This window comes from Babylonia areolata, chromosome 10 (assembly GCF_041734735.1).
Source record: "Babylonia areolata isolate BAREFJ2019XMU chromosome 10, ASM4173473v1, whole genome shotgun sequence".
In the NCBI taxonomy this organism is placed as follows: Eukaryota; Metazoa; Mollusca; class Gastropoda; order Neogastropoda; family Buccinidae; genus Babylonia; species Babylonia areolata.
In genome coordinates, this window is record NC_134885.1 from 2,981,518 (window position 1) to 2,994,173 (window position 12,656).

The following is a 12,656-nucleotide window of genomic DNA, read 5'->3' on the forward strand; positions in this document are numbered from 1 at the left end:
GACAAACTGAAGAACCCATCAATATTATTGTTTTATTTTGATTTCAGAAAAGCTTTTTACTCTGAACCACATGTCAGGTTGTCAAAGTTAGAGGCATATGGCATTACAGGTAATATTTTAAAATGGATCACAGCATTCCTGTCTGGGAGACTACAGAAGGTGCGTGTTAGTAAAAGTTATTCATCAGTTCCACAGGTTCTAAGTGGGATTCCCCAGGGTAGTATTCTGGGGCCAGTCTTATTCACTGTGTTTATAAATGATTTACCAGAATGTGTAAGTAGCCGTTGTAAAGTTTTTGCTGATGATACTACTGTAAAATTTATGATAAAACTGAACTTGAAATTCCATGAAATTGTGAGATGATATAAACAAATTACTAAATTGGTCAAATAAATGGAATTTGTATTTTAACGTATCCAAATGTAAAGTTCTACACTTTGGAACAAATAATCCAAAACATGATTATGTTATAAAAATAGACGGAACCACGAGTGTTATTTCGGAGTGTGTTGAGGAAAAAGACCTGGATGTAATATTTGATCAAAATTTGTCTTTTGATGCCCGCATTCAGTCAGCAATAAATAAAGCGAATAAGATATTGGGTATTATAAGGAGAACTTTTACTTTTATGGATAAAGGTATATATTTACTAACCTCTCTATATATAAGACTATTGTACGACCGATACTATATCGAATATATGGAAATATAATTTGGTATCCCAGATTAAAAAGGCAATCTGTGACAATTGAACAGGCTCAGAAGAGAGCAACAAGAATGGGGCCAGATTACCAAAATCAGTTGATACAACTGAATTTACACTCGTTGAAATGCAGAAGATCTAGGAGAGATATGATACAAGTTTTCATGATCATAAACAAAATTGATGACATTGACCCTAACACTTTTTTTTCTCAACTAACAAATCTGGTATAACCAGAAGTTCAAATACTAATTCTTATACACAGTTTTGTAGGACAAATGTTCGCAAATCACGCTTCAGCATCAGAGCTGTTAAAGGATTAAATGCACTATTAAATGTAACAAAATCTAACAATATAACCCACTTCAAAAATCTTCTGGATAACGACCCCAGATCATTAGCTCAGAAATATAATTTTGACAATTAATTCATAGGAAATTAGCATGAAAATGCAAACCCCAAAATACATATTTCAAGAATGGACGTGGAAAAGCCGTGAGGCTTATTTTAGTCCCAACTTCTGAATCTTATCTGTATATGTAAATGAACTTGCTGATTTTTATGCACGTCTGACAGTCTTCCTGAACGGACTGTGAACTAAAAAGATGTTGAATTCACTTCACGACAATAAACCTTTGAACTGATTTAATAATTACAAATACAATTGTGCGATTATTGTTTCTTTCATTGATCAGATGAAAATTCCAATGTTTGCTGACCTCTGACCTGAAAACTATTTTTAGACCAGTGCCTCTGACATCATTGATATGCAAGTTCATGCTGTGCCTCATGTACTAAAAATACACACAAAATGGTCTTCCCCGAAAAGTCCGGCCAATGGCTGACGATGTTCAGGATCAGGATCTGTCGGAACGGGTGTTTTGGTCTCTTTTTTGTATGATTGGTCAATGAATCGCCGTGTTCAAACAGTGGCCAAGCCTTCTGTAGTTATTGCACCAGCGGATGCAACACCATTGATCTTTAGATCAGTGATACAACACGCTGAGACAATTTGAGAGAGGTGTGAACCATACTTGTGCTGCTTCGTAAGAGAAGAGTCAAAACAAAAGATGGCTGTGCCCGTAGCGAAAAACCACAGTGTACTGTTCGTGTGTTTCGGTGAGTGACTTTGGCTTTTGCATCTTTTCTGAAAGGAGAAAGAACCTTTTTTCTTTGGTTCTGGGGAATTGGGTGGGGAGGTGAATGATTGACTATGTTGTGCGTACCACCGTACCACACACTGGCCCACCACAAATACACAGACATATATATATATATATATATATATATATATATATATATATATATATATACATCTGTGCATAATTATAGTTTCTTTATGTGTCAGTGCATATAAATTATGGACAAATACATATCACAATCTACACACTATGTCGTGTGACAGTGCATATATTATGGACAAATACATATATTTATATCACAGTATGATACACATAACCTTGTAAAGAGCTCTATTATAGATTTATTGTTACTCTATCTTTTACTTCATTTTATAGCTCATTTAACTATATCAATCTGTGTGATGTCTGCAATATAATGATAACACACTATGTCAATCAATCTGTGTAATGTCTACATTACAATGACAACATCCATCTGTGTGATGTCTTCTTCTTCCGGTGATGTCCAGCTGCCAACCTTGGCAATTACTGACATTTGGAGAAGCTGCACATCACATTGGTATCAGAGAGAGAGAGAGAGAGAGAGAGAGAGAGAGAGAGAGAGAGAGGTTGTTGGCGTACAATGACAACACACTACATTAGTACATATATCAATCTGTGTGATGTCTGCAATGTAATGACAACACACACACACACACAGAGTGGACTTACTAGTATAGCACAAGCAACATAAGGGTAATTTTTAACAGCAAAGAGGGGGTGAGTACAGTATGTGTATTTTGTCATTCACTGAGTCTGGAGAATGGAAGGATTTTCTTTTTCTTCTTTGTTATTCAGGTCACTGAGGAAAAAAATGAAAAGTCCTACAATTTTCTTCCTTAATTAGTACCACTTAAAAAATACTCTCTGATTTGCTAACTCTTGAAACAGATTGCAGAGTAGTGGCTAGCTTGGGGATAATGATTGACAGCAAATTGAGTTGTTCTGAAAAAAAGTGAATAGACACTGCACATTCCTGAAATGCAAAATCATGTTACACATTTTGTATCATTTGTGTGGGGGGTGTATGTCAATGCATACTTGTTTGTGGGTGGGGAAAATGCAAGCGTGCGTGCATGCATGTGCTCATTTCTTGTTCATGCAATCCTATTTATAAAAAAACAACTTTAATCAAAGAAGTCTTAACCTCTCCAGTTTGTGCATGCTTGTGTATGGAAGCATGTGTGAATGCTTGTGTGTTTCTCTCTGTTAAGAAGACCATACTTTCTGACATACTTTTTTGCCTGTTGCCCTCATACCAATGTATATCATATTGATATTGTACGTATGTGTGCATGGTGAGGATGTGTGTGTGCATGTGTGTGTGCCCCTCATTTTGTTTTCATGCAATCCTTGTTTTCTTTATAAAAAAAACGAACATTCTTTTATCAAAGAAGTCTTGTCTTAACCTCTCCAGTGTGTTCGTGTGTGTGTGTGCATGTGCGTGCGTGTGCATGTGCGTGTGTTTGGACACCATACTTTCTGACCCACTATGCATATTCTTTTTACCCACTCACCAAGGACATAGAAAGTTGATGCAGTTTGTGTCTGACTTTCAGGTAACACATGTCGTTCCACAATGGCAGAAGTGATTTTCCTGCATTTACTGTCAGAGAGAGGTGAACTAGACAAGGTATGGGCTCTTTTTCTCTTCATTTCTTGCATGATTGCCTGCATGTATACACACTCCAACAGCAAAGTGAGAAATGGATGATCAATGGTTTCACCACTGCAATGGGAATTCATTTATGGCTTAGTCTTTTGTGAAGGATGATGGCTCTCAAACTAGGAGAGACCAGACAGTTCAGCAGTTGCCTCCTGATGGCCCTAGTTGGACACAACAATCACCCGCTTCCCCCACACATGCTTGTGTAGTTGTGTGTGCAAGCACATGTATGTGAAATGTCTACAATGCATGCAGGAACAGTGAGCTAGATGAAACAGTTTCACAACACTTTGCCTCTATATAAACTTTCTGTCCTTAATTGTGGACTGTGAATATGTTCAAAAAGATACTGATATTTAGCATATATACATATTCACACTTTAGGAACTGTGTTCTTAATAAATCTCTGATTTGCATTGGTGGGTTTTTTTCACATTCAACAGATGGACACCCCATGATTTGCATCAGCTAATTTCCTGAAGATTGTAGAAACTGTGAAAAAAAAACCCCAAAACAAAAGCATAGTGTTTTTATAGTAGGAACCTGTTTGTATCTTCAGGTTTGTTTGCATTGAAGAGAAGCCACAGGCCAGCATATGAAACATGCACATCAGTGACATCTAACATGCACTGCATGCACACAGAAAATGTACAAGGTCACATGAATACACGGTGAATGAAAAAGTTGACTACAGGTGAGAGTGAAACAAACTGTCTAAAAAAAAGAGAAGAAAGTACTGTGTTCGCCTAAAGGATGGGGAAGACATAAATAATGATGGACACTGCAGAGTGGACTTGAAAACCATTTGCAGAGACCCTGGGCTTTGACACACAACGGACACACCTGGAGAAATCTGGTGAAAGTAGTTAAGGGAGAATAGAGAAAATGGACAGAGAATGGAAAAAGCTCATGACATAACTAGGTCTTTGTGTCACTTCATTTTCATTTATATTTCGTATTGTTTTGCCTGTGGAAAACCTCAAGGGTGGAAACATGCTTCCCCATTCTTTTTTTTGGTTTTGTTTTTGTGTGTGTTGTCGGTGACCATTCAATGTTTATTCTCCTTTCAGACAGAGGAATCTTGCAAAATGGTTAAGATGCTTATCTGCCAATCCTGGAAGGTCTGGGTTCAAATATAGGTCTCACCATTTCTCCCAAGTTTGGCTGAAAAATCAAACTGTGCATCTGGTCATTTGGATGAGACAATAAACTGAGGTCCCATGTGCAGCATGCGGTTGACTCACTGAAAAGGAACCTTTGTTCAATGTGTGTTGTCCTCTGGAAAGCTTATGTCGAAGAAATCTTAAATAATTGATCAGTCTTAATGCACAACTATTGTTATAATAAGTCGGCACTTGTGCATGTGTGTGTGTGTGTGTGTGTGTGTGTGTGAATGCATGTGTATGTATGTGTGTACTTTATATTTTGTATCAGATTTTAAATATTGCTAGATAGGTTGGTTTTAATTGTGTATACATGTCTGTGTTTTAGTTTTGTATGACATTGATTTATGCATGTGTGTGGCTGTGATTATTTTATGTGATGCTTATATTAACTTAGCAGTTTAGCATATTTTCTTTTATGTATACATTAATGACTGCGATTGTGAGGTTCCACATCAACTTGGCATTTTATTCCTTTTGTGTTCATACCGTACATTGTTTGTTTTGTGTACAACACATATGAATTTCTCATCTTGAGATAATAAAGTATTCTGCATCTGTATCTGTATCCACTCTGATAGGTATGTAAGTACGCTCAAAGCCTGACAAGCATGTCAGGCTATGTTGCTGTCAGGCATCTGCCTAGCAGATGCGGTGTAGCTTATATGGATTTGTCTGAACACAGTGACACTCCCTAGATAAAGTGAAACTGAAACTTGCAGCTTCTGTTACATTCAAATCTTCCAAAGTACATATTCCTTTAAGAAAAAAAACCCCACTTCTAATCAAAGGGACATGTATAACTCAGTGCTTTTGTCTCACACTTAATGAATATTATGTGTGTATTGTTTCACAGTGTGACTAGATATGTAACTGTTAAGTATAACATGTTAGCTGTTCCACTCCGATATTTGTGTGAACTGCCTCCAGCATCAGCCATTCTGTGTTGCAGTGGAAGGTTGACAGTGCGGCAATTTCAGACTACAATGTGGGTCTAGCACCAAATCCCCGCACCGTTTCCACCTTGCAGAAAAATGGCATCTCCCTGGATGGCTACCACCATATAGCCAGGCTTGTGAGTATCATTATCATATTGATGGATTCACTAGTCTTCATCTAATGGATAAGAGAGAGACAGAGAGACAGAGAGAGAGACAGAGAGAGAGAGGGAGATTTATGTAAAATGAAAGCAGTTCAGCCAAGATGTCTCCAGTATTTGTTTATCTCTCTCTCTCTCTCGTGCGTACGTGCGTGTCTGTCAGACACACACACACACACACACACACAGAGAGAGAGAAGACTAGAGAAAAAAAAAAGATTACAGAGATGGAAAAGCTCTTTGTGTTTCTGACCATATCGTTGGTTTGTTCAACATGGCTTTAAGATAGACCTACTTGAATACATCTCTCACCCACCTGGTAGCGAGGTCTGAGAAGTGTGGTTGTAAGTCCGTCTTTAACTGTTTGCTTTTGCAACCCAAGAGGTATCATTACCCCTTTAACTCTCTCCATACGAACGGTGACAGTGACAATGTTAACAGCGTTTCACCGCAATTACCATCATCAAAACATTGCAGGCGGAAGGCTCTTATACTGAAGACGTGAATGTTGACAAAGAATATCACAATTCTGATGACGGAAGCTAAAGGTTGGGTCATTCAGACACCCACTGGACATCCGAGGGGTCTGTGTAGAGGACAAGAGAGGACTGGCCATACTGAGTAAGTTAACCGTTTGCCTTTGCAGCCCAAGAGGTATCATTGCACTAGTGGCCAACATACAATGTACATCATAAAACACACGATGCCAACACTGTGCTGACATAATTATTGTTGTAGTCCAAATATCACACACTTTCAGTTTTGCTCTGCATTGCAGAAAAGGTGTCTGCTAGGCAAGAAGAATTCATTCCCTTGATCTTTCTGGGTGTAGGACTGTGAAGTGTGTGTGACTGGGGGGAGGTGCATTTGACCTTTTCTCTCTCTCTCTCTGTATATGTGTGTTGTGAATGAAGTTGTGGGGGTATGTTATTATGTGTGTGTGTGTGTGTGTTGTGCAAGCTGGATTATATCAAGATGATTTTATTTTCTGAAAGCGTTGATAGCAGAATAATGCAGCATCAAGATGTATACTGAATCAAAATAGTGATGGTGATGTGGATGTGTTTTGTTTTGTGTGTTTTGCAGTTGACTGACGAGGACTACAGGCAGTTTGACATCATATTTGGGATGGATGAGTACAATATAATGTAAGTAAACTCCCCTGTTTGAGTTGGTCTGTTCAGTCACATATTCTGATGCAGTAAGTGTACACCCACAATCACATACATGACCATACATGAAGTCTTATCAAGAGTGTATATATTCTTTCTGACATTGGCTTCATTTACTGCTGAGCTTGAAAAAAATGTCCTCTCACAGTATCAGTATCAGTAGCTCAAGTAGGCGTCATTGCGTTCAGAAAAATCCATAAACGCCACACCACATCTGCCAAGCAGATGCCTGAGCAGCAGCGTAACCCATCGCGCTTGTCAGGGCTTGAGAAAAAAAACGAAAAAAAAAAAAAGTAAGTGAATATTTAAATTAAGAAATAAAGAAAGAAAGAAAGAAAAAAAGGAAAAAAAAGAAAAGAAAAAGAAAAAAAAAGATATGATAATAATGATGATGATAAAGCCTCTCACATTACCAAAGAACAGGATCAATGTGTCTGTTTTCATCAATGCCGACACTGGCAGGAGACAGGAATTTAGTGTTAGATCCAAACATGGATTATCATAATCATAAACATGCGACCAATTATGATGCCAAAGACAAATTAGATGACATCATTATAAATTCAGATTTTACTGTTACATAGTATCAGACCATACAGTGATATCTGTCCATTTTCAGACATGTAGTTTCCTCTTCCAATGTGCAGCCACGTAGTTCACACCTGGTACAAACTTCTGTTTTCTTTGTGCCTACTTACATTTTGTTACCTCAATATTTTTTTTATTTGAAATTTTTTTTAATGAATTAGAATTAAATAAGATGCATGTGTTCAAGGTCATGCCAGCTTCTGGTACGTTCAGACAACAACAAAAAATCATTGCTTGTCTTTTTTTATTTTTATGTGGGTTTCAGACTCATATTTTTTCACTTCTTAATTTTTGGTTTGGACTCAAACTTTCTGTTTTCCCCCACTTTCTGCTTAATTTTTTTTTTAAATTGATTTTATTTTATGCATGTTTAAACATATATTTATGTGGCTTCCAACCTCCTAGTTTTTCACTTTTTTGTGTTTTTTTGTTTTTGTTGGGATTCCAACTTCCTCTATTCCCCCCCACTTTCTGTTGTTTAAAAAAAGAATTATGCATGTTAATACTTTAATGTAGACTGTACTTGTTTTTTTTCTGAAGTATAACCATTATGGTCTAGCTGTTGCTGTGATGAGTGATGTGACTGTGCCAGGGACCTGCAGGAGTACCAGCCCTCAGGTAGAAGGTACCGGGCCGACATCCAGCTGCTGGGAGACTGGGACCCTCAGGGGGAGAGAATCATTCGAGATCCCGTCTTTGTGAGTGGACAATTTTGTTTGTGTGATCCTGTGTTTGTAGGTTGAGAATTTTACCTGGGAGCCTGCCTTTGTCATTTGAGAATTCTGTTCATGATCCTGCATTTGTTAAGTAGAAAAATTTCATTTAGGATCATCCTGCTTTTGTATGTAGAGAATTCCATATGTATATGAATTGTAGAGAATTCCATATTTTCTTCATTTATAAACAGAGAATTATATTTATTATCCCATCTTTGTCAGAGTACCACTGTTCATGTACTATCTTTGTTAGGATATTATAATTCAGGTCTTTAATCAGCAGAGAGTAAATTTTTACTCTATTTGCCTCACAGGCGAGGTCTTCATATCTCTTGGACCTTGTTGATGTTAGGATAGATTATGGAAGGAAGAGAAGAGGGCAGAGAGAGAGAGAGAGGGGACAGTTTTATCATGTAGTTCTAAGCCTGGACTTACGGACTTCCATAGCAGTATCACCATCCTCTTCATAATTCTGAAGAAATTTATCTCAGGTTCTCTAGCCTGTTATTTGTATTTGTATTCCTTTTTATCACAACAGATTTCTCTGTGTGAAATTCAGGCTGCTCTCCCCTGGGAGAGCGCGTCACTACACTACAGTGCCACCCATTTTTTTGTATTTTTTCCTGCGTGCAGTTTTATTTGTTTTTCCTGTCAAAGTGGATTTTTCTACAGAATTTTGCCAGGAACAACCCTTTTGTTGCCATGGGTTCTTTTACGTGTGCTAAGTGCATGCTGCACACGGGACCTCGGTTTATCGTCTCATCCGAATGACTAGCGTCCAGACCACCACTCAAGGTCTAGTGGAGGGGAAGAAAATATCGGCGGCTGAGCAGTGATTCGAACCAGCGCCCTCAGATTCTCTCGCTTCCTAGGAGGACGTGTTACCTCTAGGCCATCACTCCACTATGCCTTGTTCTTATGGTGACATCACTCAGTTGACCTCAGTTTTGACCCGACCTCCACTTCCATGCCTGGGGTAAGTTCCTGCAAAGCGGTCTTTGGTCTTGGCAGATTCTTGGTGACTCTGTTGTTGGAGGGACATGGCCATGGTTTCCACTTGGGAGTGGACGCTTATTCAGTCTGGCTCCTCAACAAAGTGAATAAATTACTGTCGGCAGTAGGTGGTGTGACTCAGCAGCAGGTGCAAGGTCTCCTCTGGTGGGTGGCCTCTTGGTGACCTAACACTGATAGCTTCTATTGTCCTGCTAGTGCTGAGTCTGTGGCAGATGAGCTTGTGTGCAGCTGTGAATGGGGGACTGTGTAATGAGTAATGTGGGAATAATGTTACTGCAGTGGTATAGATGATGTGGCAGCAAAGAGAAAACCTTGTCTCGGTTAATATATAGTCATTCATTGCCCTGTCTTTGTGTGATTATGACTGCTTATGGTATTATTGTTATTAGTATAATCTGTCATTTTTACTCAGTGTTTGTGTGTATTATGTTTTTATGAGGAGGAACCTTAATTGTGATTTTTTGTTGTTGTTGTTGTAAAAAACACATGTCAATCCATAAAACAATGCTTAAGGTCTTACAACATTTTTAGTGGCAGTATTCAGCCATCCAGTTACACTGTCCGAGGGTCTGAGTTTGAGTCCAGGTCTCACCCCTTCTATCAAGTTTGACTGGAAAATCAAACTGAGCATTTAGTTATTAAGATAATACAACAAAACGCGGTCTCTTGTGCAGCAAGCATTTGGTGTGCTGAACAAAGAACCCATGGCAACGAACATGATGTCCTCTGGCAAGATTCTGTAGAAGCAAGACAAATACACACATGCATGCACTCAAGCACATGCATGTGACGGGACATTGCAATATATACAGTTAGTACAATACACATAGCACACTATATATACAGTAAGTACAATACACATAGCATGCTATATATACAGTAAGTACAATACACATAGTATGCTATATATACAGTATGTACGAGGCCTGACTAAGCGCGTTGGGTTACGCTGCTGGTCAGGCATCTGCTTGGCAGATGTGGTGTAGCGTATATGGTTTTGTCCGAACGCTGTGACGCCTCCTTGAGCTACTGAAACTGAAACTGAAACAGTATGTACGATACACATAGCATGCTATATATACAATACGTGAAGAAAGAAGCAGAACCAAGATGTCTTAGCTGAAGTTATACGTCATACAGAAAAGTGTCACTCTAAAATTAAACAAAACAAATGGACATAATTACCGGTAACTTCTCTGATTATTTCCCCTTAATGATGTTTTCTGACCATTTCTCCCCCCCTCTTCCCACAGACCACAATATTGTTATCAGTCCTGCATGGCTGTTAATTCCTGCATGGCTATTGATCCTGTTTATTTTGATTCTTTGTTTCAGACCAGGGGAACAGACGCCTTTGACAAAGTGTTTGAGCAGTGCATGCGGAGTTTGGCGGCGTTCCTGAACACACATCAACAATAATGTTTATCTGGCCTTTCTGTGATCCGTGGTGCGGCTGTGATCCTAGGGTTTTATAGGACTGCCGCAGTGTTTGGGAGAACATATATAGGGACTGTTACCAGTTTTATTGATTTGTTTGTGTGATCAACTGGGTGAGATATCTTCATTTTGAGTGTTCAAGCTCAAATTTTGCCATGCTGACTAGTTCTGGTTATCTGTTTAATATGTACCACAGTACCTTGGATAATTTTTTTTCCCCATTGCAACATATATGAGCGGGTATAAGATTTTGTTAATTTCTCTGTCTGATTAGCTGGGCAGCAGATCTACATTTTTTTTTTTTTTTATTGAGTGTTCAAGCTCAAATTTTGCTATACTGACTGGTTTTATCACAGAATGTTTTAAAAATCGCAATATATAGATGTAAGATTTTATTGAATTGTCTGTCTGATCAATTTTGTGACAGATGCATATTTTTTAAGTGTTCAAGTTCATATTTGTCACACTGACTGGTTCTGACATTTTCTCTGCAGGTCAGCGAATGTGTATTTGTATTCCTTTTTATCGCAACAGATTTCTCTGTGTGAAATTCGGGCTGCTCTCATCTGGGAGAGCGCATCGCTACACTACAGCGCCACCCATTTTTTGGGTATTTTTTCCTGCATGCAGTTTTATTTGTTTTTCCTATCGAAGTGGATTTTTCTACAGAATTTTGCCAGGAACAACACTTTTGTTGGCGTGGGTTCTTTTACGTGCGCTAAGTGCATGCTGCACACGGAACCTCGGTTTATCGTCTCATCCGAATGACTAGCGTCCAGACCACCACTCCAGGTCTAGTGGAGGGGAAGAAAATATCGGCGGCTGAGCCCTGATTCGAACCAGCGCGCTCAGATTCTCTCGCTTCCTAGGCGGACGCGTTACCTCTAGGCCATCACTCCACTTGTGGGACAGATGACTTGTTGCTTCTTTCATGAATTATAGCTGAATAGAGTTTCTAAGAAGGGGCTGTCTAAAGGGGCCTCTTCAAGGATTGATAAAGTGACTGTTCATTGAGAATGCAGTTTACAGATTTTAATAGTTTATGCAGTTGGATGTGTGTATTTTTAAATGGATGCAAATGTATTAGCTAGGATGCAAATACATTAGCTAAAATATTTTCTTTTAAGTAATGTAATGCAATGTAATGAATTTGCGATTTGGAATGGTGCTTTTACTTTGCTTTTTAAATTTTTTTTATTATTCTGGATTGATGTTTATTAATGTACATTTAGAACCGATCTCCTTCATTGTATGCTACATTCAATTTCCATGTCTGATTATGTTCATGTTTAATGAAATATTTCAATAACTTAGTGATATGTTACACTTTTTGAACTTTCAGCCATCCCCATGTTCATGTTTGTGTCAGAATGAGGGCTGAGAGGCTGTGTGTTGTAAGTACGGGAGTCTTTTGATGCACATGTCAGGTCAGGTAGTGGTGGGTGAATTTTAGCGGTGCTGATTTGCTGACAAGTCTTGTGAATAATGGACTAGTTCACGTAGTTTGGCATCATATGTTAAAATGACATTGCTTGTTTAATCTTTTAGTTTTTCATCCATCATCAAAGATTGATCAGGAAGAATTAGTTGTACTGCATGTTGGTCGATGAATTTTGGTCTTTTAGACTTTTCATGCCTGCATCCATCCCATAGTGTTGAAAAGGAACAACCGATAAGCCACCATTACTATGTGATTTGAAGGCAAGTTCTGTGTATGTTACTGAGAGAGAGAGGGTTGATCATGAGTTAATACTGATTTGAACATGTATTTCACCATTTGTAAACAACCTTGCCTTTCGTGGGGAAATAATCAGTGAATTTACATGCTTGTTCAGGTTGGCATAAAAACACAATCAGCACACACACACACGCACACAGATTCACGGAGACAGACATAGAGAACATATGCTTGCATCT

The 12,656-nt window shown here is 38.5% G+C and overlaps 1 protein-coding gene across 1 annotated transcript in view; it reads left to right on the plus strand.

The window, feature by feature from the left end:
* Window positions 1-1,531: 1,531 nt before the first annotated feature.
* LOC143286399 (low molecular weight phosphotyrosine protein phosphatase-like) overlaps window positions 1,532-12,656 on the plus strand; it is an 11,547-nt gene continuing 422 nt past the window's right edge. Inside the window, exons 1-6 of the mRNA XM_076593954.1 lie at window positions 1,532-1,822; window positions 3,444-3,517; window positions 5,666-5,788; window positions 6,899-6,960; window positions 8,165-8,270; window positions 10,638-12,656. The exon at window positions 10,638-12,656 is cut by the window's right edge and continues 422 nt beyond it. Of these exons, the coding sequence (XP_076450069.1) occupies window positions 1,774-1,822; window positions 3,444-3,517; window positions 5,666-5,788; window positions 6,899-6,960; window positions 8,165-8,270; window positions 10,638-10,721 (498 nt within the window). The 5' untranslated portion in view covers window positions 1,532-1,773 and the 3' untranslated portion in view covers window positions 10,722-12,656. The remainder of the gene's footprint in view (window positions 1,823-3,443; window positions 3,518-5,665; window positions 5,789-6,898; window positions 6,961-8,164; window positions 8,271-10,637) is intronic.